The 25,310-nt window shown below is 42.2% G+C and overlaps 1 protein-coding gene across 18 annotated transcripts in view; it reads right to left on the bottom strand.

Annotated features, from left to right (window-relative positions):
• The window catches only part of rg (A kinase anchor protein rugose), a 265,599-nt gene that overhangs the window by 65,597 nt on the left and 174,692 nt on the right, over positions 1-25,310 (bottom strand). For all 18 annotated transcript variants that reach the window (XM_070206635.1, XM_070206636.1, XM_070206644.1 and 15 more), the window contains one exon: positions 18,058-18,162. In XM_070206635.1, the coding sequence (XP_070062736.1) occupies positions 18,058-18,162 (105 nt within the window). The remainder of the gene's footprint in view (positions 1-18,057; positions 18,163-25,310) is intronic.

Genomic DNA, 25,310 nt, shown 5'->3' with positions numbered 1-25,310 from the left:
CGTTTCTTAATGTAAGTTTGTGGGGGAATTAAATTTAATTTGCCGATTTTTTATTGGCGCTGGTCAAATTTTGTGCCCAGAATTTGTGGGGAAATCAATGTGTGTGTGTGTGTGTGTATGTGTATGTGTGTGTGTCTGTTGTTTTTTGTTCTTGTTTTTGTATTTGTTCATTTTTGGTTCCTTTTTCTTTCATCGTTATCTGTTGCTTGGCTCGTTTTACGCATCATTTCGTTCACCATCCGCTTGGCAGTGTCTTCTCCCGCCTGTTCCCCCTTCAGTTCTTATCTGGCAGGCCTCGCGTCCGCCTCTCAGTGCGTTTGTTGTTGTTGCCTGTTAATGTACTGCACGCATAATTTAATTCGTCGATTCATAAATTGCCAACAAAAATTCACTCACTCAACGGCCGTGGGCGCCAACGCCCCCAGTTGCCATCCGGCACTGCGCCCCACCTGCTTGCCCTCATCGAGTTCTGTGACTCAGGCTTTGCGCTTTACAGCTGTCGCGCCAAAGCAGCTTTTGACTGTACAAATACGCATTTACATAAGCATATACCGTATACATATATACATATATATATATATATATATGAATGTATATGTATATATATATATATGTATATGTATGAATATGTGTGTGTGTGCTTTTACGTGTAGGTGGGAATGCGCTGCTGTTAGTAATTTGATCAGTCCAGGCACCAATTGTGCCCAAAAAGAACTCTTAAGACACCCGCCCGCACACACACACACACACACACACACACAAGCGTACAAACATACAGATAAAGAGAAGCAGAGCAGTTCTCTGGCTCTGGCGTCAGCAATGCACCCCGGGGCACTTCTTACGCCCCGCATATAATGCCATCTCCCCAGCAGCCCACAAATTTTCCAACTGTTCATTTTGCTCGCTTGCCATTTGGTAGTTACATGCAATACCCTGTAAATTAAATATGCATAAAGAAGATTGATTGATGTACTAATGCTTTTCTATTATCCTATTATATCCTTTATGGTCACATCTGGACACGGCAGAACATTTATACACTTATTCAATTTGTTGCAAATTTGTTGATGCGTTCTATTCCCGTTGCTCTCCAGCCAAGAACAGGGTATGGCTCCGTCGAGCAGACTGTGGCCACATTTAATTTTGTGTTTTATCTTGAAATGTTGCTCATAGCAAAATACAAAGTTGATTTGACGCCGTTGCGTTTTGTTTTTACAGCATTATTTCTTAATAAGCGCCAAGCGGGCATCGTTTGCCGCCCCCTCTCCACCCTCCCACACTAATCCACCCACCCCAAAAAGTGATAAAACGAAAAAAAAAAAAAAAAAAGAAAGCAGAAGCCAGCGTGGAGAAGACAAAAATTAAATAATAAGAGAGCAACTTCAGTCAGATTTTATTACGTAATTGGGTAGCAATTTCTGCATGGCGCAACAGCAGCAACAGCAGCAACAACAGCAACAATAACAACAACTACAATAAGAACTAGAAAAAGACAAGGAACAGGAACAATATTGGCCACAGAGCGCAAATTAAAATTTCGCCTTTTTATACTCTCATATTGCGGGGTATTGCGATATTGTCACAAAATCTCTAACACGTGTAAAACGACATTCCCAATGCAACAGTAGTATACATAAGTATATATTCTTGAAAGATGTGATCAGCCAAATCGATATAGCCAAACTCACGAACTTTTTTGAGACATCTTCACTATTCTTCTTCACTATAAGCCACATGTAAGGAAGGGCATTAAATCTGCGGCGTGTTCTTGCTTGTGTGCTTTTTTTCGGGTCTTTTCCGTTGCTTTTGCTTAGATTTATCTGCAGCTAAAAAGTATGCTACATGCTTAAGCGCAGACAGAGAGCGAGAAATGTGAGAAATAAGCAGCTGAGAAGCAGTGAAGCGGAGACTGGCCTCCCTTTTGTTGTTGTTGTTGTTGTTGTTGCCGAGGTTAAATTGAGCATCGTCCGGCCGAAAGTCAAAGCTACCCACACAAAAGAAGGAGCCCAATAACACAACAGATAAATTTGACAACGAAAAATTTAAAATTAAGTGCATTCCTTCTCTCAGGGTTCAGAGTTCTAGGTTCGGGGTGCGTTTTCTCTAGCCGAAAATATGGCTAAACTTTAATTGTCACAAGACACTTTTATTCTACGTCATGCTACATTTGCTGTTCACCTATTCTCTTAAAGTTCAAGTTAAGTGCGAACTGCTTGATTAAATTCACAGTTTGCAAGCGATCTGCAGAAATTGAAGCTTGTGTAGGGTATACACCCAGAAGAGGGTATATATACTTGAGTTATGCTTAGCCTTCAAGCTGCCTACAGGGCATTTATGCATCGGTCATTATTTGCTACTTGCAAATTGGCTGTCTGCTTGTGTTAGTCAATAATGCATTTCCTTTACAAAGTGTGGGGCAACGTAAAGAGGCAGCAGAGAGTATACGTTCGATTATAGGGTGTCTCCAAGCCGGGCACTACCGACTCGAACATTTTTACTTGTTTTTCTCGCGCTTATTTTCCACTTTATCAGCGATTTGTTTGCCCGCCCCTTCAGTAGCCGCTCTTTCACTACACTTTACCACCGAGCCAACCCTCCTAGCCTGCCCCCACCCACCGCTGCCAAGCTCAGCCAGCCACTTGGATCCCTTTTACAGCTTGGCGCAGTCAAATCGTTTCGTTTCAATAGAATTTCAATAAATTTATCAACGTGCCGCCCGCTGAGCCCGTTCGCCCGTCTCCGAGACGCTGTCGCCGCTTAGCCTGCGCCTTCTACTTTATATCAGAGCCATGGCCGGCAACAGCAATCACAAGAAGTCGACGAGGAAGAGACGAAGAAGGGGGAGCAATTGCAGCAGCAAGAGCAGCAAGGACGTCGCATCGTTTTTGCATGCCAGCATTGCCAGAGTTGCCAGAGTTGCCCCCTATTCAATTTCATCACCCGCTCCGTTCTATCTTTATGTCATCTTTTTAGTGCCGTGCTGCAGCGTTACCCGCGCGTCCCTCAGTCCCCCTCCCCCCCCACCCTCCCATCCCATGTGGAGCTGTCGGTAGCAACCCCTCTCCCGCTCTTCCTGTCTGCCTCTCTCTCTCGTCCTCTCGTTCTCTTTCTCTGCCAATGTCTTTGGCATGCCGTGCAATGCGCTTATGCACTTCCTTCCTTCCTATGCGCTATTTGCTTGCGCCTCTCTCTCTCTCGCTCTCTCACCCAGTCTGCCCTTCCCTCTCTCTCTCTCTCTCGCTCTCACTCTCGAGCTGTGTCTTTGCATCTAACTGGATTCAGCTTTACCTCACATCTTCCCTGCCCCAGGCTCCAGTCAACAGCCAACTGTTTTTTTTTTGTCTCTCCTGCAAATCTGCTGCAGCTCTAACGGAAATTTATTATTGACAACAGCTGCCGTTGCAATGCAAACAAGGGGCAGCAGGCAGCCAGGATGCACACACACACACACACACACACACACACACACACAGACACACATACACACATTCATTTCTCAATATGTGTGTGTGTATAAAAAGTGGCAGCAGCATCAGCAGTTTGCGGGTTAAGTAGCGTGGCCTCTGTCTCTGGCGCTGGCACCAGCAATCCACAAGCCTCAATCCTTCGTCCTACTATAGCCCCGCCCGCATCGCTTCGACCCCCTTAAATCCCAGAGATACTGAATGACATTGGCGTTGCTGATGTGCATAACATTGACACAAAGTGCAGAGGCAAATGCATTGCCAGGATCTGCAGCCATCAGACACAGTGGTGGGCTACGGGCGGGGTGGAGAGTGGGCGCGCTGGCATGGCAGGCCATTTACTTTTGAGCATTGACAGGCGACAAATTTGTCAATTTGCGTGTGCATTGAAACGTTGAAACTAAAGCAGGCCAGACACACGCAACGCACACGCACACAATCGAGACAATATTTCAATTGAATCTATCAATTTAACTGAACTTGGCTGATATTGCACTCTATTTGTCTGGCATCAAATTGTATTATCAATCAAGGAAATGGAAACAAATGTTGAGGCAACTTTATCAGTCATGTTTTAAATGAATTAAATGTTAATTGGAAACGCCTTTATATTATTCACAATTGTTATCTTTGGCAAGGCATATGTGGGCAGCTTAATGAAATGTGATTGGGTTTCTATGAGAATTTCAAGATATAACGTTTTAGCTAAAAGAAATGCCTGCGTTTAGTATATTTTAGATTATAGTCAAGTGTTAAATTACATAATGGAACAATTTCTGTAAACTGGCTTATATTCAATTTCATTTTATCTACTAACGAACTGAATGAGCTGCTATCTCTTCTTGTTCCTCTTAAGGTTCTTTCCGATTTAACAACACTTTAAGCATAGCATATGAATTGGAGCTAATGTCACAGATTTATCTGTTTTGTATATGCTTTCCGACACATTTGTCGCCTGGCTAACACATTTGTCTTGCTTCATAGCTGTTAGTGGCTGTTGTTGTCGTTGTTGTTGTTTGTTGTTATTGTAGTTGCTGCTCCTCATTGCACTTTGCTGGCAATGGCAGAGACAGAGCTCGCAGAGCTCGTCTGAGTCAACGTTGTGTGGCAGCTGCCGCTGTCAGTCACTCACTCAAGTGGCAAGTGACAAAGGGCAATCACTTGTGACCGATGTGACCCGCCGGGGACTTGCGAAGCTGCTGACCCCCCCCCCCCCCTCCCCCCACCAAGCTTCTTCCCTCACTGCCCTGACCTGCTGCCCCCTTGACGTCGTCAAGTTAATTGCGGCGCACTGTCAAAAGTATTTTATTTCAATTTATTTTTAGCTAAATTTTATTTATTTAATTAATTTCAACCGCGGCGGTTGCACCACGCAAGGGTTGACACATATATATGGACCGCATTGCGCAAGGGTTGTCACATTTATAAAGACAACTCAAACAACAACGAAAAGTCAACATTTACCAACATTTGCCATTGTTATTTTTTTTTATGTGTTTCTCTTTTATATTCGCAAAATGCAAAAAAAAAAATAGGATTCAAGTTTAATTATTTGTTATAATAGGGTTGTCTTATTTCGGCTTTTTTAATTTTTTGTTGTGGTTATGGTTATGGAGTGTAAATTTTTACCCTATTTTTGGTGGAAAAATTAAAAGGCTTCGCAAAATAGAATAAATAGCGACACACTACAGTTAAACAAATACATATACTCGTAGTCATGCCCATAAAAATCTCTTATACTCATACTCATATACATACTTATAACACTCAGAGTACTACAATTATTTTCTTACTTATATTTATGTTATGACTTTACTTATTTTTATACTCAGTTGCAGAAGTATGCAACTATAACATATCTATACATATTCATTTTCATTCCATTATTAATTCTCAGATTTGATATTAAACTAATACGGATACTTATGCTCATACTAATACTTTTCCTTATACCCATACTTATTCCCATAATTACACTTCAATTTATACTCTACCTATTTACCTGTACGCATGCTCACACATATGAGTATAAGCATGACTATAAGTTTGAACATGAGTATAGGATTTTGTACTCACACTTATACTCATGCTTATACTCATACTTACAACCCTACTTATAATCTATGCACTCAATTTCAACTTATACTCAAACCCAAGCTCGTACCCATATGCATAACTACACGCATACACGTATTTAAAATCACACATCTACATCGACTCACTCTCATAATAAGCATTCATATTGTATTCATGGCCTACCCATAGCTTAAATATGGCGATCAGGTTTTATTTGACTCTCGTATTGCAATGGGATTCCATCTGGTTGGAAACGGGTTTGGCTGTCAAGTGCCTGAGCACCGGAGCACCTGAGCCGAGCACGTCTCTAGGCTCAGTCGCCCGTAAAGGCGTCAGAAATCGTGCGCGAGTTGTGAAAAGCTCGCGCGCGACTCTCTAGCGATGCGTATGAAGTCGCGTGGGCCAAGCAGCCAAAAAAATAAGGAATAAAGCATAAAAGAAAAGGGTTGCCACCCACTCAGCGAAGCAAATCAGCAGCAACCTTTTGATGCCAACTTTGTACCTTAAATTGAATTATAAAAAGGTGTCACAAAAGTCAACAGTTGAGTGGTTCCGAGTTGATTCCCAATCCACCTCAGCGGCCCAGCTGAAAGCACCCACCCACACCTACACACCCACACTCACACACACATACACAGTCACACACACACAGACACACACACAAAGAGAAACCCACTCACGTAAAATAAGTAAAAGGCTCGCCTAGAGATTGATGTGATTTTAAGCTGAATACGAATTGATTCAGGCGTGCACTCATATTCAAAAGTTCGCTCTGCACCTGTGCGTGATATGATCTACTAAGTAATTTGATATCTTTATCTCTGCCTGCAAAATAGGCTGAGCATTCAAAAAGGATTTGCTAAGCTTATTTTTGCTGCTATGCAAAAGTTTTCATACATTTTGTGTGGGTGTGAAGGTCTTGCACTTCCCCTTTTCTTTCACAAAACTGGACGGATTTATATAACGGATATTTGTATAAAACTTTTTCAAGATATTTTCTCCAAATATATCAAACGGCACTAATATATTATGTGTTTGATTGGAACAATTACTAGAATCAATCATCATTTTATAAAAATCATTTTTATAAATCATTTTATAACAAGTAAGAGGTTCTAGTCGGGAGCTCCCGACTAGGGGATACCCTGAAACCTCTTCTTCCAACATCAAATGCATACATACATATATATATATTCTATTTTAGAAGCTATATATCAAGTTTGGGGCTCTCTAGCTCTTATTATTTACCAAAATTGCCCAAAAAACAGGATATCGATATCGATTTTTATCGATTGCTTGGAAACGGAGTAAGTTATCGATTATCGGAAACAAACTCGATCTGCGCAGGCACTAGGAGCACCTACATCTCATATTTCAAGTCTAAAGCTCTCTTATGTTCTTGCGTTCATACATACGAACGGACGGATGGACGGATGGACGGACGGATGGACGGACAGACAGACAGACATGGCTAGATCGACTCGGCTATTGATGCTGATCAAGAATATATATACTTTATGGGGTCGGAGATGCATCCTTATGCTTGTTACATGCATTTAGATTTTGCACAAATACCATTTACCCCTATACTCATTTTTAAAGGGTTCAGGGTATAAAAAGCGTGATGTAACCCCTTGCCATTTTGTCGATTTGGGTCATAATTTTGGATTTCCTTGTTTTGATGCCAATCGATAGAACTGATCCTTACGAGTCAAAAATAATATAAAATTCCAAAATCGGATAATTATTTTTCGTGGAGTTATGTCGCTTTGAAACGTCATATCTCCGCGGGGAGTTATGTCGTTTTGGAACGTCATATCTCCGCGGGGAGTAATGTCGTCTTGGAACGTCATATCTCCCCGCGGAGTTATGTCGTTTTGGAATGTCATATCTCCCCGCGGAGTTATGTCGTTTTGGAACGTCATATCTCCGCGGAGAGTTATGTCGCTTTGAAACGTCATATCTCCGCGGGGAGTAATGTCGTTTTGGAACGTCATATCTCCGCGGGGAGTAATGTCGTTTTGGACCGTCATATCTCCGCGGGGAGTTATGTCGTTTTGGAACGTCATATCTCCCCGCGGAGTTATGTCGTTTTGGAACGTCATATCTCCGCGGGGAGTTATGTCGTTTTGGAACGTCATATCTCCGCGGGGAGTTATGTCGTTTTGGAACGTCATATCTCCGCGGGGAGTTATGTCGCTTAGGAACGTCATATCTCCGAGGGGAGTTATGTCGTGTTGGAACGTCATATCTTCGCGGGGAGTTATGTCGTTTTGGAACGTCATATGTCCCCGCGGAGTTATGTCGTTTTGGAACGTCATATCTCCGCGGGGAGTTATGTCGTTTTGGAACGTCATATCTCCGCGGGAAGTTTTGTCGTTTTGGAATGTCATATCTCCGCGGGGAGTTATGTCGTTTTGGAACGTCATATCTCCGCGGGGAGTTATGTCGTTTTGGAACGTCATATCTCCCCGCGGAGTTATGTCGTTTTGGAACGTCATATCTCCGCGGGGAGTTATGTCGTTTTGGAACGTCATAACTCCCCGAGGAGATATGTCGTTTTGGAACGTCATATCTCCGCTCGGAGCTATTACCCGAGATATTAAAAAAGTTTCGATTTTCGCACCGACCTCTATTTAAAAAAAAAACAAACGTGAGGTGACCCCTTGCCATTTTGTCGATTTGGGTCAAAATTTTGAATTTAGCACTTATGATAAAAAAGGAACTCAATTAGCATTACAGCATTACAAAAAAGTCGCAATAACCATACTGTTAAAATGCGAAGCAGACGCGCATGAATGAGTGTTTGTACATGTATACAAAAATTCTTAAAGATGCTGGTCTATTCTCTTGCGCAGTTGCATATAACTTTGGTATACTGTAAAAGTCAATTGCATTTTAATTTTGGCTTAAATTGGTTGACAAGAAAAGTTGGGTTATTAACTTGATTTATAGCCCTGTGGTGGTAGCGGAGAGGTGGCGATAGGTATAAAATGGAAGATACTTGACAACATTTTTGACTCTAGCTCTTGTTATTTACTAAAATTGCCCAAAAAACAGGATATCGATATCGATTTTTAGCGATTGCTTGGAAACGGAGTAAGTTATTATCGATTATCGGAAACAAACTCGATCTGTGCAGGCACTAAGAGCACCTACATCTAAAATTAACTCGTATATGTTCTGAGATCCTTGCGCTCAGACTCGGCTATTGATGCCGATCAAGAATATATATACTTAATGGGGTTGGAGATACATTTGGATTTTGCAGAAATACAATATACCCTTATACCCATTTTTAATGGGTTCAGGGTATAAAAAACGAATTTGATTTAAATGGGATTTGGCTAAAACACAAAACTTAATTATTTTCAATTTAAGTTATTGTTTTCCTTACTCTACGCTTTTAAACCTCAGGCCTCAAGTGTGTGGAAAATGTAAGCACACACACACTTTCGCACACACACACCCGCAGACACACACTATCCCACACAAGTTTATCAAGTGCGTGCTTCGCGACGCGTCTTGCGCGCGCTTTTAAACGCGTGCGCGCTGAAAATTAATTTATATGCAAATATTTGGCAAAAAGCAAATCGCTGCTAAACCAAAAAGAAGCACTGCCACGCCCATAAGCGTGAGCAAGCCTTTCTCACCAGGCTCGCGATTTGTGCAACTGTGCGTATATGTGTATGTGTTAAGATTTAAGATTTACGTTTCTGTGAATCGGAAGCCAATGGAAATCGCATTAAAAATTGCTCGCCACTTAAAACAAAACAATGAAAACTTTGCACATCAGTAAGAAGTGTATGGAAAGGGGGGGGGGGGGGGGGGGGGGGGGGGGTGTGTGTGGCACCGATGGTGTATTGGTCATGTCAAACATGGGATTGAATTGTGTCTTTGAATTCGAGCCGGCAAAACGGACGCAACCAACAGACGCGTGCAGCATATGCGTGGGCATGGCTGCGTCGGGGGCGGGGACAGGGGTGCAACTGCTGCTGGTTGCTTTGAATTTGTGCAAAACTTTCACGTTGACATTTCCATAATAATTTTCTTTCATTTTTCTTCTTTTTTTTTGGTATATTTTGCCCCTTTCTATTTTATATTTTTTCCGTCCGCAAAAAGTTTGCATTTCTCTAGCCGCACGGCTGACTGACAGGCCAACTGTGTGGCTCCAGCTCTCTTTTTCGAGACGCCAACTGGCAGCAGGGGGAGCCTTCCCCTCCCCGCACATCTACTGACCGCCGACTGGCCTGGCGGCAGCGGTGCTGCCAGCTTTTTTGCATATTGATGAGTCGTTGATGCCAAGGGGCCCTGCAAATTTCTGTGCCTAGACGTACGTGGACCTCGGGGGCATCAAAATTGAATGACAAAACGCATGTGTGTGTGTGTGTGTGTGGCAATCCGCCCCCTGTCTCTGACAGCATTCAATCCTTTTGCGAAAGAAAGGGGCTCTGGGGGGGTGTGAGGTTAAACACATGTGCGCACTTGGAGTTTTACAGCTAAGCCCACAAGCCAAAAATGCAAAGCAGCTCAAAAGTATTCCAAACTGTTTTCACAAACCCCGCCGCCACCCCTTCGGTCCACCCCCTCGCACACACCCATAGCACACACAGCATACGCTTGCGCCACGCCCATGCGCTCATGTGCTCTGCCCTTAGGACTTAGTATTTGTGTCTCAGTTCGCGTCAAAGCAGAATTGTTAACAGACCTTTATGCATATTTCATGTCTCATGACAGTGAACACAAAAACAACAACAACAAAAACCAACAAAAAAGAAAAAAAAGGAAAATAAACCACAAAAAAAAAAAGATAAAAACATTTGCTACATTTTTGTTTAACTTTTCTGAAACTGTTGGACTGTATTTGAAAACTTGCCGTGAGGCCTTCTCAAATGACATTTCAATTTTCATTTGTACACATTTTTCAGGCTTAATTTAAATGATTGTTGGTTAGTTTTGAGCCTTTTTTGCCATTCAATAAAAGCTCTTCTAAATGTAAAATTGAAAATTTGTTGAGAAATAAATGACGTATTGCAGTTGCATGGGAATATATACAAAAGGCTAACCAAATTTGGTGCATTAAGTTTCTTTTTTTTTTACTAATATATATATTTTTTTTACAATTGCACAACACTGATTTTTTATATTTGCTCTAACACATTGCTAGTAAGCTGTTTTCCAACAATACCCAATATGAGCTTGATTATGTAATTATAAATTATTATTAGCTGTTCATGGTGATCCGGAAAATATATACTTTATAATATATTATTATACTTTTAGACCCTTTAAGAAGATATTATTGTTTTGTCATAAAATGTGTAACCCATGGCAGAACACGTCTCTGAGCCCATAGCAGCATATATATTCCGGACTAGCATCAACAGCTAAGTTTCGTTCGTCAGTCTTTTTCTAGTATCTCAATTACTTTAGGTCGGTCTGTTTCTTAATGAACTGCTTCATGTGTCTAAGCCGGACGTATCGGACCACGTTATCAGATAGCTGGCATCGTTCCGCAAGTTGCTTTTTATTGAAAAAATATATATCTGCAAAAGGGAAATGTCTACAAGAGTGTCAAAGCCTTGTTAAACAGCACTGGCTGACTACACGTCTTATACAACACTACACACGCCTGGGACTCGAACACCTAACCTTCACGTTCAGTTGCCTGAACTGACTGGACTTCGTAACTAGAATCTGCCATAAGAACCCGACAATAGACCTACATTTCGACTCTAATTGCAAATCAAATTGGAAATATGGTGAATTCAATTGAAATTTAACTCGCAACTCTTAAGTTAATTTCGATTTAACAGCTGCGAGTTGATGACTTCGCTTTTGTATGCCATTTGCCAGGCGAATCTTTGCTACTGTTCTTTTCATTTTCTTTTTTTTTTTTTTGGCCTGTCTTTGTCCTTTTTCATTGTGTTTGTTGTATTGTACTTAAAATGCTATTAACTCGCACTGGAAACCAAATTTAAACTTGTGCGGCTTTTTGGCTTGACGGTCTTCGGTTGATTCTATTTTACTTATAGATTTGCTGCGCCTTTTTTTTTGCTCTCCTTTTGCTATTTTTGGGGGCTATATTTTTTGTATGCTTTTCAAGCGTCTACTTAAAAATACATTTACACTTTAATGGCGCGACAAAAGAAGGAGCACAAAAATGGGAGCGCAGTACAAAAACAAATCAAAAAGAAATTAAATGACCTTTTCACATTGCGACGGCTTTTTTTTAAGCACTGCCAACAACAGGGAAGGGACGGTGCTCTGTGTGTGCCTGGGAGCTTTGTGTGTGTGTGCCAAGTGAGTGTGTGTCTGTGTGTGTGTGTGTGTGTGTGTGTGTGTGTGACGCTTACGTGACGCCAACGAATTTTGCAATACGAAAGTTCGGCCAAGGCGTCATCAAAAGGTGCCCCATAAAAAAATAACAATTGGCTAATATAAATACCACTGTGCATGTGTAAGTATGTGTGTGTGTGTGTGTGTGTGTGTGCGGCAACTCTGTCACCCTATTTGCCTGGCATTCAGTTCGATTGTCTACGACTGACAATCATTCATATTTAATGTGCGGCGTTCGTTTTGTGTATTTTGGACTTTTGGCTTTTTGCCAGCCTCAAAATGCAAAATTTGTCTGCACAGTGAAACTGTGTTTAGTCGGGTTCCACTGTGCGTAGCTGGCATCAGTTGGATGGGGCGCTACTTGCAGCTAAGTTGAGCCTATGCGCTATTTATGTTCAGTCAGTAATTCACTTTAATTGTTATTCGGCCAGCAAGGTTCTACTTGGAATAACATTCCATCAAGATCTGCAGCAGGAGAAGCTTCTGTGTATTCGGAAATTCATTTGATTCAAGCCTTTTTTTTCGATTCTCACATAAGGTTGCACACAAAGAACTTTTCTTTGTTTGTTTTCATTGCTGCAAGCTTATAATTCCCAAGGGGTTAAGGCCGCAAAAGTGTGCCCAGATGTTTGCAAAACCAGATTTATGCAAAAGTGTTTAATTAGTCTTAACCAAAAAACAAAATAAAGAACGACTCGGATCTATACAAAATATCAAGGCATCTGCTTGAAGTCTATATATGTAGTTCCAACAAGATTCTAAGACAGACTTATGAAAGCTTGATTTTATATTTAGTATTTAAATACCAATGAAAATACTAAACTTTAGAGCCTAGCACGCTTGGACGTGGCTGTACCGGAAGGGTTACGCCTGCTGCCCGCGGCCACTAGCGAGTGGGCTTGGCAGCTGTGTGTAGCAAATGGAGAGAAAAAGAGAGAGAGAGAGAGAGAGGGAGCTCTTGTAAAACATATCTGCAGCGAATACAAATTCAATTCGTGAATATATTGTAATGTGCTGCCTTTGGGCAATTGCCGTTGCCTTTGTGTGGCTGCCACGGCTGCTTTTGCTGTACAATGTTGGCCTCTTGGTATGCCAAGTAATCCCCCCACCCCTAAGCCTCTCCAGGTCGCTGGGATTGGTTGGGGGTGCTGTGTGCCCCATTCATAGATCTGCGCATCGCATAGATATCCATCGCATGGATTTTGTGTATTTGTGACTATTTTGTTGCTGTTTTGCTTGTGCCACACTCTCCAGATAATTACAGACGCACTTTGGACTTTAAATTCAGCTGCCACAACACCGACTGCGGCGCTGTGGCATGCGCGCATTTTACTTCTTTTTTTTTTGGTTTAAGCACGGCGCTAAGCTGCAGCTTAGCCGCCGCTGAATGCCGTTGCTGCAAAGTTTTATTTACTTTTTACTTTTTTTTTATAGTCGACTCTCGGCGCGCCGCGCCTCTGGTACGCCCCCTACAGAAGGCGCGGTGTAGGCAGAGGCGACATAAGCACAAGTTAATTCCCCGTGTAGCTTTGAAGCTTGCAACAGCAGCGAAGACGTCGACGTCGCAGCTAAAGTCAATGCCACACTCAGACACACAAACACTTTTCCACTCCCCACCGACCCCTTTTAGCACGACGCGCAGATAAGTCCTTGGAGCGGGTATTATAACTTTGCAGCGTTGTTTGTGACAGCCAAAAATGAAAACGTGTTTTCCCATTCAAATTAATTAATTGAGGATTAAAGTAAATGTTAAAGAGAGCAGCAACATGCAGCTGTTAACACGGCGCTGTTCAAGGGCTCTTAACTTCATCAGATATTGACATCAACAAGCTCATAACAGCGTGTAAAGCAAACGTAGAGAATTTAGATGCTGACTTCCAACGGGCAGAATAAACAGTGGAATTACCAACCGCAACAACGGCAAGCGTAGGAGGAGGAAAGAGCTGGCGTTCGTAACTAACGATATAATGCTCTTAGATGTGAAGTGTATGCAACATATGTATGCATATTAAATGCATGACATGTAATTATAATGTGACTGTTAACATTGAAATGCTAACACTTGGTAACTTGAAAAGCCTTATCACATTGCCGAATCCTCTCCTCGGTGATAAGTTGTCGTTATTAACGTTTTAATAATAAAATGGCAGCAATAAAGTAGCTGCTGTTTAAATGCAAGCATGATATAAAAATTGCGTTTTACATTTGTTAACGGTATGTTCACATAACGTATACTGTTAGTAACATATTGCTGTTAGCAAAGGGTTTCTGTGTCTTTAAACAAGGATCTAGTTGTTAGATCATTTATGGAGAAAGAGGGGGAGAGTGCCTTAGAGTCACAAAGAGACAGACTGAGAGACAGAGAGAGAGAGAGAGAGAGAGAGAGAGAGAGAGAGAGAGAGAGATAGTAAGAGATAGAGATATTGAGAGTGATAGATGGAGAAAAAGATAAATGGCAAGAGAGGGAGATGGAAACAGAGGGCTGGAAATAAAGATATATAAAAAAAAAAGGAAAACAGAGAGAGAGAATAAGAGATTGGAACAGGAAGTAGGAAAGGCTATTGCCAACTATTGTTAGGCATAAAATAAGTACTGACCCACGGGGCCATGCAGATAATCATGGCGCGCACGGAACGCATAAATGGAGCCTTAACAATGTTATTCACAGCAGCTACCAGCCGCCAGATGGCGTAATATGCAAACACAAAATCTGGATTTGCAGCAATTTGATGAAAGGTGAAAGCTGTTGACCAGGCCGAAAGGGGCGCAAAGGAGGCGCTCTGCTGGGTTAGTGCTTGGCAAGGTGGTGGGGTGGTGGGGGTGGTGTTACAGTGAAGAGTTACGCAAATTGCTGCGCTGGCAAAGGCTATAAAATTTTATTGGACATACAGAGGCAGTGGCAGAGACAGGGGCAGAGCCAGAGCCAGCGAGCCGGGGCAAATATGCGGTTACGGGGCAGAGAAACTGAACCAGAAGCGGAACCTAAAACTGAACCGGAACGGGAACCAGTAACAGTAACGGTAACGGTAACAGTAACCGGAGCAAAAGTCAGCGATGGCTCAGAGGTGGCACATGGGCGGGATTGCTTAGGCGTGGCAGTTGAGGAGAAGTGGGGAGAGGGGGTGTGGCGGCCATAACGTGGCTTTGATTTGCGCTTGGCTAGAACCGAACGCCACGCTGAAATTTATTGTCAAGTATAAAATGTAATAGCCACAAACAAAATGGCCCAAAGGGGCAGGCAGCTATGGAGGAGGCCTGGGCTGGGGCTGGGGATGGTTGCGCTGGTAACTGAAACAGTTATTTGCACTTGGCCCGTTTACGTGCCGAATCAATTGAGTGGCGGACGCAGAGATGCTGCTGGTAAACACATAAATCATTTAAGTATTCCACAAGCTATAAGTGTGTGTGGGTGTGGGTGTGTGTGTGTGTGTGTGTGTGTGTGTGTGTGCGAGCTATGCAAAATTGTTGGGGCTGCGGCCCGTTAACTGTTCCCTGTTGCTGTCCCCGGGCAATAAAATGCCTGTAAATTCCTTTTTATTTCCACTTGCCACGTAAAGGGGCATGCCACAGCGTGGGCGTGCAAGGGGCCAGGCGCTAGGCTGATTGAGGGTGGTGGCACCTGCTTGGCATGCCAAATTAAGCAGCCAGCCAGGCAGGCAGCCAATATGCTGCCAAATTCTTGTAGCTGGCGCCTAAAATCACGCAACGTTCCTTATATATATATACATATTTTTCTTCTGCCACTTCAATGATGCATATTTGATGCGTGTTTTACATATGCCAACAAAACACACACACACAGAGAGAGGAAGACAGACAGACACACGCACACAACATTTGTCAGTGACAATTTTCATTAATTTTAAAAGCTAAATAAATTTGTTGAGGCACAGCCGAGCCGCAACTATTTGACGTTGAATGCCGCTGACGTCGCACGGCGTGAAACAAGAAAAAGTCATGTTTCACACACACAAGACACACACACAGGAGACACACACATGACACAAGCACCAGGCACAATTCGCCAAGTGGCATTTTAATGGCTCGCATATGTAAGTGGCTTCAAATGGATCGTCAAGGCAGCACAAGCAAACATTCACACACACACGCACACACACACAACCACGGATACACAAGCTCCACCTGCGCACCGAAATATCTCTTTAGCCCCACAGCAAATGCCAAGAGTCCCATTCCAAAAATAAAGAAGAAAGTTTACTTTTTTCCCTTTCTCTTCTCTCTATCTCTCTCTCTCTCTCTTACCGCTCTCTCTCTTTCTCTCACTCTCGCTCTCTATCTTTGCCGGTCTCTCCTTTTCTCGCTTTTTTTATTGAGCACGCATTTCAAATTCTTACCAGAAGCAAGCTTATCTACATCTTCTGCTTTTTAACGCACTTATCAAATTTTCACTTAAAAGTGTTAAAAAATATCAAAAGCTGCAAACTTTGGAACGGTTCACGGTTTGTTTAAATTTGTGTAAGAATTAAATTTCTTAAGCCATTAAAGCCTTCAATTTCCTCTTTTCGAGCATTTCTAACATAAGCTACAGAAAACTCTTGCTTAAAAATTCGATTTTTTTTAAGCTTCGTATTTACTTATTTATTCTGAAGATATGCGCGTTGAAGAGAGCTGAAGAAATCTTCGGAGCATTCTAGCGGCAAACTGGTTCATGCATAAGAGTTATCTTCCAAGAAATAAGTTAAATCTTGATTTTATAGGAACATAAACTTGGATAGTTATATTAGTAGCTTGTATTTACCTCAGTTCGGCATTGAATCTGTTTATTTTGTACCACAAAGGAACTAGTTAAAAAGTAACAAGTTCCCAAAAGAACTAGTTAATAAGTTACTAGTGAAATTACAGTAAACCAAGGAACTAATCAATAAGAAACCAATGAAAAATAAAGTACTCAAAGCAGCTTGATTAAAAGAAACTAGTTCAAAATATAGCACCCTAAGGAGATATTTAAAATTTTAGAGCCCAAAGGAAGTTGTAAACAAGGAACTAGTTATATTACCCGAAGGAATTAGGTAGGAACGAACTAGCCAAATATATAGTACCCCAAGGAGCAGCTTAATAAGGAGCTAGCCAAAAAAAGTTCCAAGAGAAACTAGTAGAATATATATAATACAAAAGAACTACATAACAAAAGAGACTCTAAATAGAGCTCGTCTCTTAAGCACCCAATAACTTTAGAAAATTGGTAGAGCCGAGAGCTATTTAGCTAACCGGTCTCAGCTGTGCACACTGGGTATCTGCTCGTCGAACACATTGCTCCAAATGCAATCAGCTTGTTTGATAGGTGAATGAACCGAACGGTGGAACAAACTTGAAACAAACTCATTAAGCGACAGCATTGGCGCGACTTTTGTCGGCTCCACAAACTGCCTGAGTTTGGCTGGGCCTGGGCTCGGGTGGGGCCTGGGGAGGAGGAGGCGACTATGTTGGAGTGGGTGCATGGTTCCTCAGTGTGGGAAGCTGGCTGCTGACACGGTTACTCAACTTCCGGCGTCTACTCTTTCACCAGAGCGAGGCGGGCGCGCGGGTGGGTGTGCAAATGCATACAACAGCGGCTGCTGCAGAAGAGTGTTGCGAAAGCAGCGCACACTTCCTGCCAGCACATGCACACACACACATACACACAGCACGGACACACAAAGCAACGCTCAGGGACGTGCCCAGAAGCCGCATCCTTTGCCAGCATTCATGCTAATAATTTGGATGACGCCGCGCGACGCACAGCGAAAGCGTCAGGTGTAAAATATTGTTTAACACGCACACCCACACCCTCACACACTCACACACTCACACATACACCATACACTCGCACGCAGACACATATAAATTCATATGCAAATCAAAAAAAGATTGCGATGCGTCACCAACGAGCCGGCTGACAACGCGGCAAAAGTAAAAACAGTTGAAAGGCATTTCATGTTGTGCTTTCATTACGCACAATTTGGAGCCACCCCCATACACAGACACACACACACTCGCACATTTTTGCCGCTGCCTAATTTGCCTTTGATGGCGCAAGGCAGCAAAATATTGGATTGAATTTTATAACAACAAATCTTGTATCTTGTATTTGTTGCTGTTACACAACACTCTTGCACATATACATACACCTTTTCATCCCGCACGCCCCCCTAGAATCAATAGCTGTTATTGAACTCACCTGCAAATTGGGCGGACAATGATCCAACAGCTCCAGCATATGTTTTATATTCTGCGCATCCTGTATCACAAAATTCAATTCCATATCGAATTCACCGCCGACCAGCTGCAAAATTACAAAAAAAAATAAATTCTTTAATGAGTATTTTTTGTTGAGTTTTTTTTATAAAATCTCCAATTCATAGGCGAATTTTGGAAACTACCGAAAAAATACCGATTAAGAAGGGTCAGCAAAGCTGCAAAAAATATTATTTTTTTTTTGTTACTTCATTAAATGTTAAGATTGAATGCTGCAAAATTATTTATGCTGCAGCATTTCATTCATATTAAATACACATTGCCGAATTACAAGAATACCAAAAAATACCAACTGAAAAGAGTCGGTAAGTACAAAAATACTGTTGTTGTTTAATAAAATCATGGGCTTTAAAGAGGGAAGGGCGGCAAATTATTTATGCTACAGAATGTGCACATTGGCTGATTGAAAAAAGTACCGATAAAATAGCGAAAAAATACCAATAAAAAAATTAGGTACAAAAATGTTGCTGACTTTTTTAAAGTAAAAAACTCATGATTGTTGTCGGAATGGATAATTTTTGTTAATGCTGAAGCAGTGCATTAAGAACTTGTGTACTCTGGTGGACTTAAAAAGTTGTAACGGCGGAACATGGGTGAAAAACTGTTGCGTGAAAGCTTTCACATTTATAAATATTATGGCTTTAAATGTGGCACTGCCTGCCACACTATGCAGACAATGTTGCCAATGCTCTGCAGCAGAAAAGTTGGAATAGATAGGAATAAGGCGCACGGCGTTTGAATAATACAAAATTTGTATGTTAAATGTTGCCAGACTGATTTTGGCACGAAGCTAAGCTCGCTGCAAATTACATGAATTATGCTTGTGGGGTTGCCAGACCAGTTAATTTAAGTTCAGAGAAAACAGAAAAGAAAGCTAAGCAAAACGTGATAATTGATGGAAAATTGGCAAAAACAAAATTCACATTGTTTAGCATATTAATTTACCACGTAAGAGATTTGTATAAATGTGTGGAACTGTGGAACACTGCAAATGGTGAATCAATTGTTAGTCGAGCTCAGCTGAGTTGGAGAAGAGGATCTGATGTAGGCTGGATCAATTCCAATATAAGAAAGTGGGTCAAGTTATTTGAGCACTTCCTTTTTGAATTACATTTCACTTTTAAAGTGCGAGTCGATGAATATAATGATGATGACGATGATTATGATGATGATGATAGCTTTGGGCAATGGTAGGACTAAAGTTTGGGTTGGGCTTGGCCGGGGGATTATCATGCTGGCTGTGACCATTTAGATGCCCGCTGGCATTTTGGGCTGAAAGTTGTGGAGCTTAAGCTAAGTACCCATAGATGTTGGTTTGGTAGTTTGGATGCTGGATGCTGGCTCGAAGTGTGGGCTGGGCGTGTCCGAGAGCCATTCCGGCCAGCGCAATCAGCGCGTCTTTCAGCAAAGATGGGCAAAGAGGCAGACAGAGAGCGAGCGAGATAGAGAAAGGGAGAGTGTGAGAAAGAGAAAGAGTCTAGAAAGGTTCTAACTTAATTACGATAGAGAAAGCCTCCAGCCCGGCAACCGCGCATGGCTCCAAAACATCTCCGTGTTTTTTTGACAGGCAATTGAATCGACAATCGAATTTTGTTACTGTTGTTTCCCCTTCCATGCAACACACACCGCCCTCTCCCGCCATTTGCTTGGTGTTGGGGTTTTTCGTGTCAATTCATTTGATGCTTTTTGCGCACTTTAATAAAATCAGCAAATAAATTCCATAAATTGATTTGAGGCGTAACAGAAAAAAGTAAAAAAAAAAAATATACAAGTGGAAGAAAAACTTGCTCACAAGTGCTACAATCCGTGCTCGCCCTTCCGCTCTGTCGACCCAACCCCTCCTCGTCTGTATCTATGTGTCTATTTCGTATTGTGTTTTTATTTTGAAGGGGGGTCTTTACTGGCGGCCGCCAGCTGGGCGCCAGCCTCATCCTTTTAGCGCCAGCAGCCTCTTCAGCTCTCTGACCCTCTCCCGCTCCCACACTGCCTCTCCCTCTCCGGCTCTGTTTTTCTCTTTCGTGCTTGCCCTTAAGCTGGCTGCACTTGAGCTGCTTGTTATGGACAGCTTTATAATTATGCGTCCTTTGCCCCTTTTTTTGGCTCAGCTTCAGTTTTAACCGCAGTCTAGTGGTTGCCGTTGTCTCTCCAAGCTCCACTCGCCCTCCCCTCAATGCCGCTTTGCAGTCACCCGCCTTTTCCCCTTTAACTGTTGTATGGCTCTGATTTCTTATCACCTGCTTCGCAAGCGACATCTGCGGCGTTGCGGCTGCTGAACGATACCCGGTACTGAGGGTGCGAGTGCTAGAAAGCTGTTATACAGTTCCTCTTCTACTGCTAATGCTAGCCGTCAAGCGCCCGTGTGGCAAAAATGTGTTTAGAAATTGATCCACAACTATAGCAGAGCTGTTATACGTCTTTCCAAAGACATATACATCTGTCATTATACTTATTTTCAAATATATCAAAACACTTATACATACTGTCATATGATATATATATAGAAGTGTAGCAAAACTATTATACAACTGTCATACACAAATGTAGCAAAACTGTGATATAGCGACATTACTCCGCCAATATATCTCCACCCAGTACATTTTGACTGCGAAAATATGTCACTTTTTGTCCAGACAAATTAAACCGTTGTTAAACTGTATAATTTCGTGCGAAGGTAATAATTATATACAACTTTCATTCGAATTTAGCTTAAGTAAATGCGCTGCTAACAGAACTGTAATACAATGGCATAATACAATGGCATTAAACAACTGTTATACGGCTTAAAAACAACAAGAAAGTGTTACATAATGATTTACTTATGGTTGGCTCTGTAGAAACGTTTTATACAATATATAATAATGTGTATACAACTCTTATACGACTAAAATGTTTGCGCTTAATCAAAATGGGCTGGCTGTTATACAACTGTTATTAAGCTGTTATATAGCTGAAATTTGCCGCTAAAAAGATTTGCATTCTTCCCTGGTGGAAAATGGGTAAAGTTTAAAGTTTCTACAAAGCTGTACATAAAAGCTTAATGAATGTTTGTGCTATATAGAAACGTCGTCCTTTTTATAAGTAGTTTTTAGTACATTCTTTTGGTTGTTCTTTCTTTGGTCTATTAAGCAGGCTTTTAAATATATATTTTGAACAATTGCGCTGTGCGGTTGGCTTTTTATTGTAGTAAGACACACTAACAAAACTACACGCACATACACACACACATATATATCTTTTACAATGGCTCCTAACGCAATTTGAGTCAACTTCGACACCTGCAAAGTAAAACTGAATTACAAAAAAAATAAAAAGAAAAAAGAAAATAATGCGAAAAACTTGCACAAAGGCAACGGCAATGAGAAAAGTCAAATACAAAGGCCAAGCTCAGTCACCCCGCTCAGAGCTCACCCCCCGCTCTCACCCCTCTCTCTCTTACACTCTTACACTTTCACCCTCTCTCATACTATTTCTCCCCTTTCTATTTGCTTTTGCCAGCGAGTGTAAAGTGTAATTTTTACACCTTCACGCTAAATTTTCAGCATGACGCCGTTCGAGTATCAGAACCCGCCGCTTCACTGCCCTTGCCCCTGCCCCTGCGCCTGACCCTGCTCCACGCCACCTAACACCTACATCCACCCACCCACCTACGCTTCTAACTCATGCCCCACACTTACAAAACGCTACCACTTGAGAACTTTTAGTGCGTCTCAATGCGCATTTTAAATAAAATAGAAATTCAATTTACTTTAAACAAGGCGACAGAAACACAGCAAAAGCAGCTCCAAGCACATGCACACACACACAGAAAGACACACACACACAATGAAAGCGGAACAAGTGATAAGGGGTCGGTTAGGGGTATTCAGGCTCAGGGAGACGAGGTGACAAACAGCAGCGAAAAATGTCAGCGACAGCTTCTGCTGCTGCTTCTTCTTCTTTTCGCCCTCAGTGCTCAACGAAAGAGACAAAAAAAAAGGCAGACAGAGAAAAAACTTTTTAAATGAACTCAAAATTGACTAAATGTGCTAGCTAAAGGTGCGTAGCGGAGCCTTTGAGTGAGGGGTGGGGGCAACCCGCTGGGGAATTTCAGCTGAAACCCCCCTCGAAATATAATAAAAAAAAAACTGGAATATAATTAAGCGGCGTTTAGAACGCTTGTAAGGAGGGAGCGAAGTTTTCCTAATTGTTTGCCGGCGCAAGGCGCATAAAAAATAAGAAAACTTTACGCAAAATCTGAATGAGAATTTCATGTTTTTTTTAAATTATTTTTTATGATTTCTTGATTGAGTTGAGAAACAAAGGCCGCTTTAGCTGCACCTCTCGAGATGTCATTTTCAGTAGCCAAAAGCAAACATAAACCTTATTTTTTATGCTCTCTTAGGAGGATCTTCCTATAAATAATATGTTTGGGTCCAATAGTTATAAAGTACAAGCTTACGGGATTGTAAACAAATAATGTACCACCAAGGATATACTCTACGAAACCATCAGCAGGTACTTGAGGAGACTACACGACTACGCGCTAATCGAGCGTGGCACAGCTCTGATAAATGCAAATCGATTCACATTCTGTGCGACCCAAGCGGTTTCGCAAAGTGCGCGCTAGAATTCCCAAATGGTTTTGGCACAAGCTGCAACAAAGATCGTTGTGATTAACTATCCCTGGGGCAAACGCACCGAAAATTGCCCACGCAAAAGGAGGCACACGTCAAATGAAATAGGAAGAGTAAGGTGAGAAAGCACACAAATTGTTTTCTTGCATTGCTGTTGTTTAGCTGTGGCAATCAACCAACTGACTCTCTCTCTCTCTCCCTCTCTCTCCCTCTCTCTCTCTCTCTATGAAATGCTGTGGCCTGTGCCGAATGCTGATGTCTCTCCGATGGTTTATCAGGTCGCTTTATCATTGCGGGCCTCCTAGTTCATCAGCTTCCCAGTGCCCATTTCCATGCCTAACCTCAAAGCTTATGCCCTTTGCACTAGCCTGCTCGCCCCCTCTCTCTCTCTTTCACTCTCTAACTCTCTCTTTTTATGTTTTATTCCTGTGCTTTTGTGGTATTTCTTTACGGCAGCGGCCGTCATTAGGGAATATTCGCAAATTTTTTTTTCTGCTCTTCTATTCCTGGTTAAGCTTTTAAAACAGTTTTTTGAAAAGTAAACGCCGAGCCGCGTTCTCCCCCAACCAGCCCCCCTAGCACGCAACCCTTCTTCGTACACCTCTCCTCCCCTGTCTCCTATCAGACCTTTTCTCACGTTCGTTTAGAAAGTTGTTGTTTTGTTGCCTATTCGGGGTTTTTTTTGTTTTTTGTTGTTTTTCTTTACTTTTTTTGGTGGTTTTCCTTTCATCGTCGCTTATTTGGAAATGTTCTCGCTCAAACACTCAATTTTTATACTCTCGCAGAGTGTATTATGAATTCATCATGAAATGTGTCACGGACAAGAGATGCTCATCCTATATAAATGACTGCTTGACTGACTGACTGACTGATTATCTGACTGATTGCATGACTGACTAATAGACAGACTCACTGATTGAGTGACTGACTGAATGTGGCTCTAAAGCTAAAAAAAAAGCCAATAACTGTTTAGCAGCAGGCGTAGAGTATCGCTTAGTCGTATTATATATATGCTTACTTTGCTTAACTTTTCTTTCTCTCTTTTTTCGTGGCTTGTGCTCTTTACCTTTTCCTAGCTTCTTCTTCGCTACGCACACACACGCAGGGAAATTGCTCGTTGGGGAAATTTTGTTGCTTGCTCAACTTTTTCTTTTTGTATTGTTTTTGACGCAGCTGCCCCAGTAAGTTGCCACACAGTTGCCACAGTTTCCCAGGAGCTTCCACAATTGCCGTAGCAGTCGAGTTCTGCCTAATGCTCCAGCTCTGAGCTCTCAAGTTTTCTGCGCTTTTCCTGTTGCAGTTGCTCAATTTTTTAATCTTAATTTTTTTTTTTTTTAGGGGGCGACTGTTAAATCACTTTTGTTTTCTTTTTTCGTGCGTGTGACTTGGAGGCGAGGGTGGGTGGGTGATGATATCTTTAAAGTCCGCGTGGGGCTTCATTAGGCGGCAGTCTGAGCCACAATTGTTGTTGGCCACATTATTGATGACTCCGGCGTTGGCCATTAGGCAACTTTCACAATTGGGTCAGGGCCTAGAACTGGCCATGTGTGCGTGTGTGCTGAGTGTGTGTGTGTGTGTGTGTGTGTGTGGTGTGCCTTAATGAATTTCATGGTCATGCCCCCACGCCCCTCACACCCAAAAGCCTTTTCTACTTTTTTCGCTCTGCTCCGTTCATCATTTATCATCACAAACAATTGCCGCTGGCTTAGCATGGGTCATAATTACAACGCACACACACGCACACACACATTGACATGCATGCAGGCGCCACGCCCACTGTGCGCCAATGATAAAAGGATTCCTTTTGCCACATAACTGACAGACATCAATCAGAGATTCTTTCACAATTGGTAGCGCAATTGAGCGTCGGTTGGAGTTGGCTGGGGTTTGGGTTGGGGCTGGGGTTGGTGGGACTTTTGCCCATGCAGGGGCGTTCTCTTTTCTATGCCTGTGTCTTTAATCTACTTTCTCGTATTTTATCTCCGCCTTATCAATATGCAAAGTTTCTGTGTGAGCAGCAGAAACGTGGAAGGGAGTGGGAGGCGCAACCAAAACTTTTTATTTGGGCTAGAGCCAAAGCTGATTGCGTGGGCGGTTTGGGTGGTCTGCACTGAAAATTGTTAAGCATAAACATTAAAATAAATTTATGCTATAAAAAAAAAGCATGAGAAAAAAGAAAATTCACAGGCGGCGCACTAGACGGAAGGGGCAAGGTTGTGGGTGTGCAGGTGGAAGGGGGCGGAGGGGGGCGTTGAAAATTGTTTATCGCCATGAGAAAAGTTTTCAGTTTGCAGCAGCAGTTGCTGCTTTGGCGTTCTGCTTTTTATTTTTGTTGTTGTTATTTGTTTGTTTTTTCTATTTTTCATTGCATACTTGCGAGCGCACATGTGTGTGTGTGTGTGTGTGTTTGTGTGTGCCTTGTCTGTTTTGAGTTTTGAGTTAATCGAAAAAGTTAATCATCGAAGTTTTGCAACACGCTAAGCATAAAGTGTACCCCACCGCCCACGCCCACATGCAAACATTCAAGCGGTGGGCGTGCCACAACGAATGCGAAGCATGGGGG

This window comes from Drosophila virilis, chromosome X, assembly GCF_030788295.1.
Source record: "Drosophila virilis strain 15010-1051.87 chromosome X, Dvir_AGI_RSII-ME, whole genome shotgun sequence".
In the NCBI taxonomy this organism is placed as follows: Eukaryota; Metazoa; Arthropoda; class Insecta; order Diptera; family Drosophilidae; genus Drosophila; species Drosophila virilis.
This window is presented reverse-complemented; position numbering and strand designations above follow the sequence as displayed.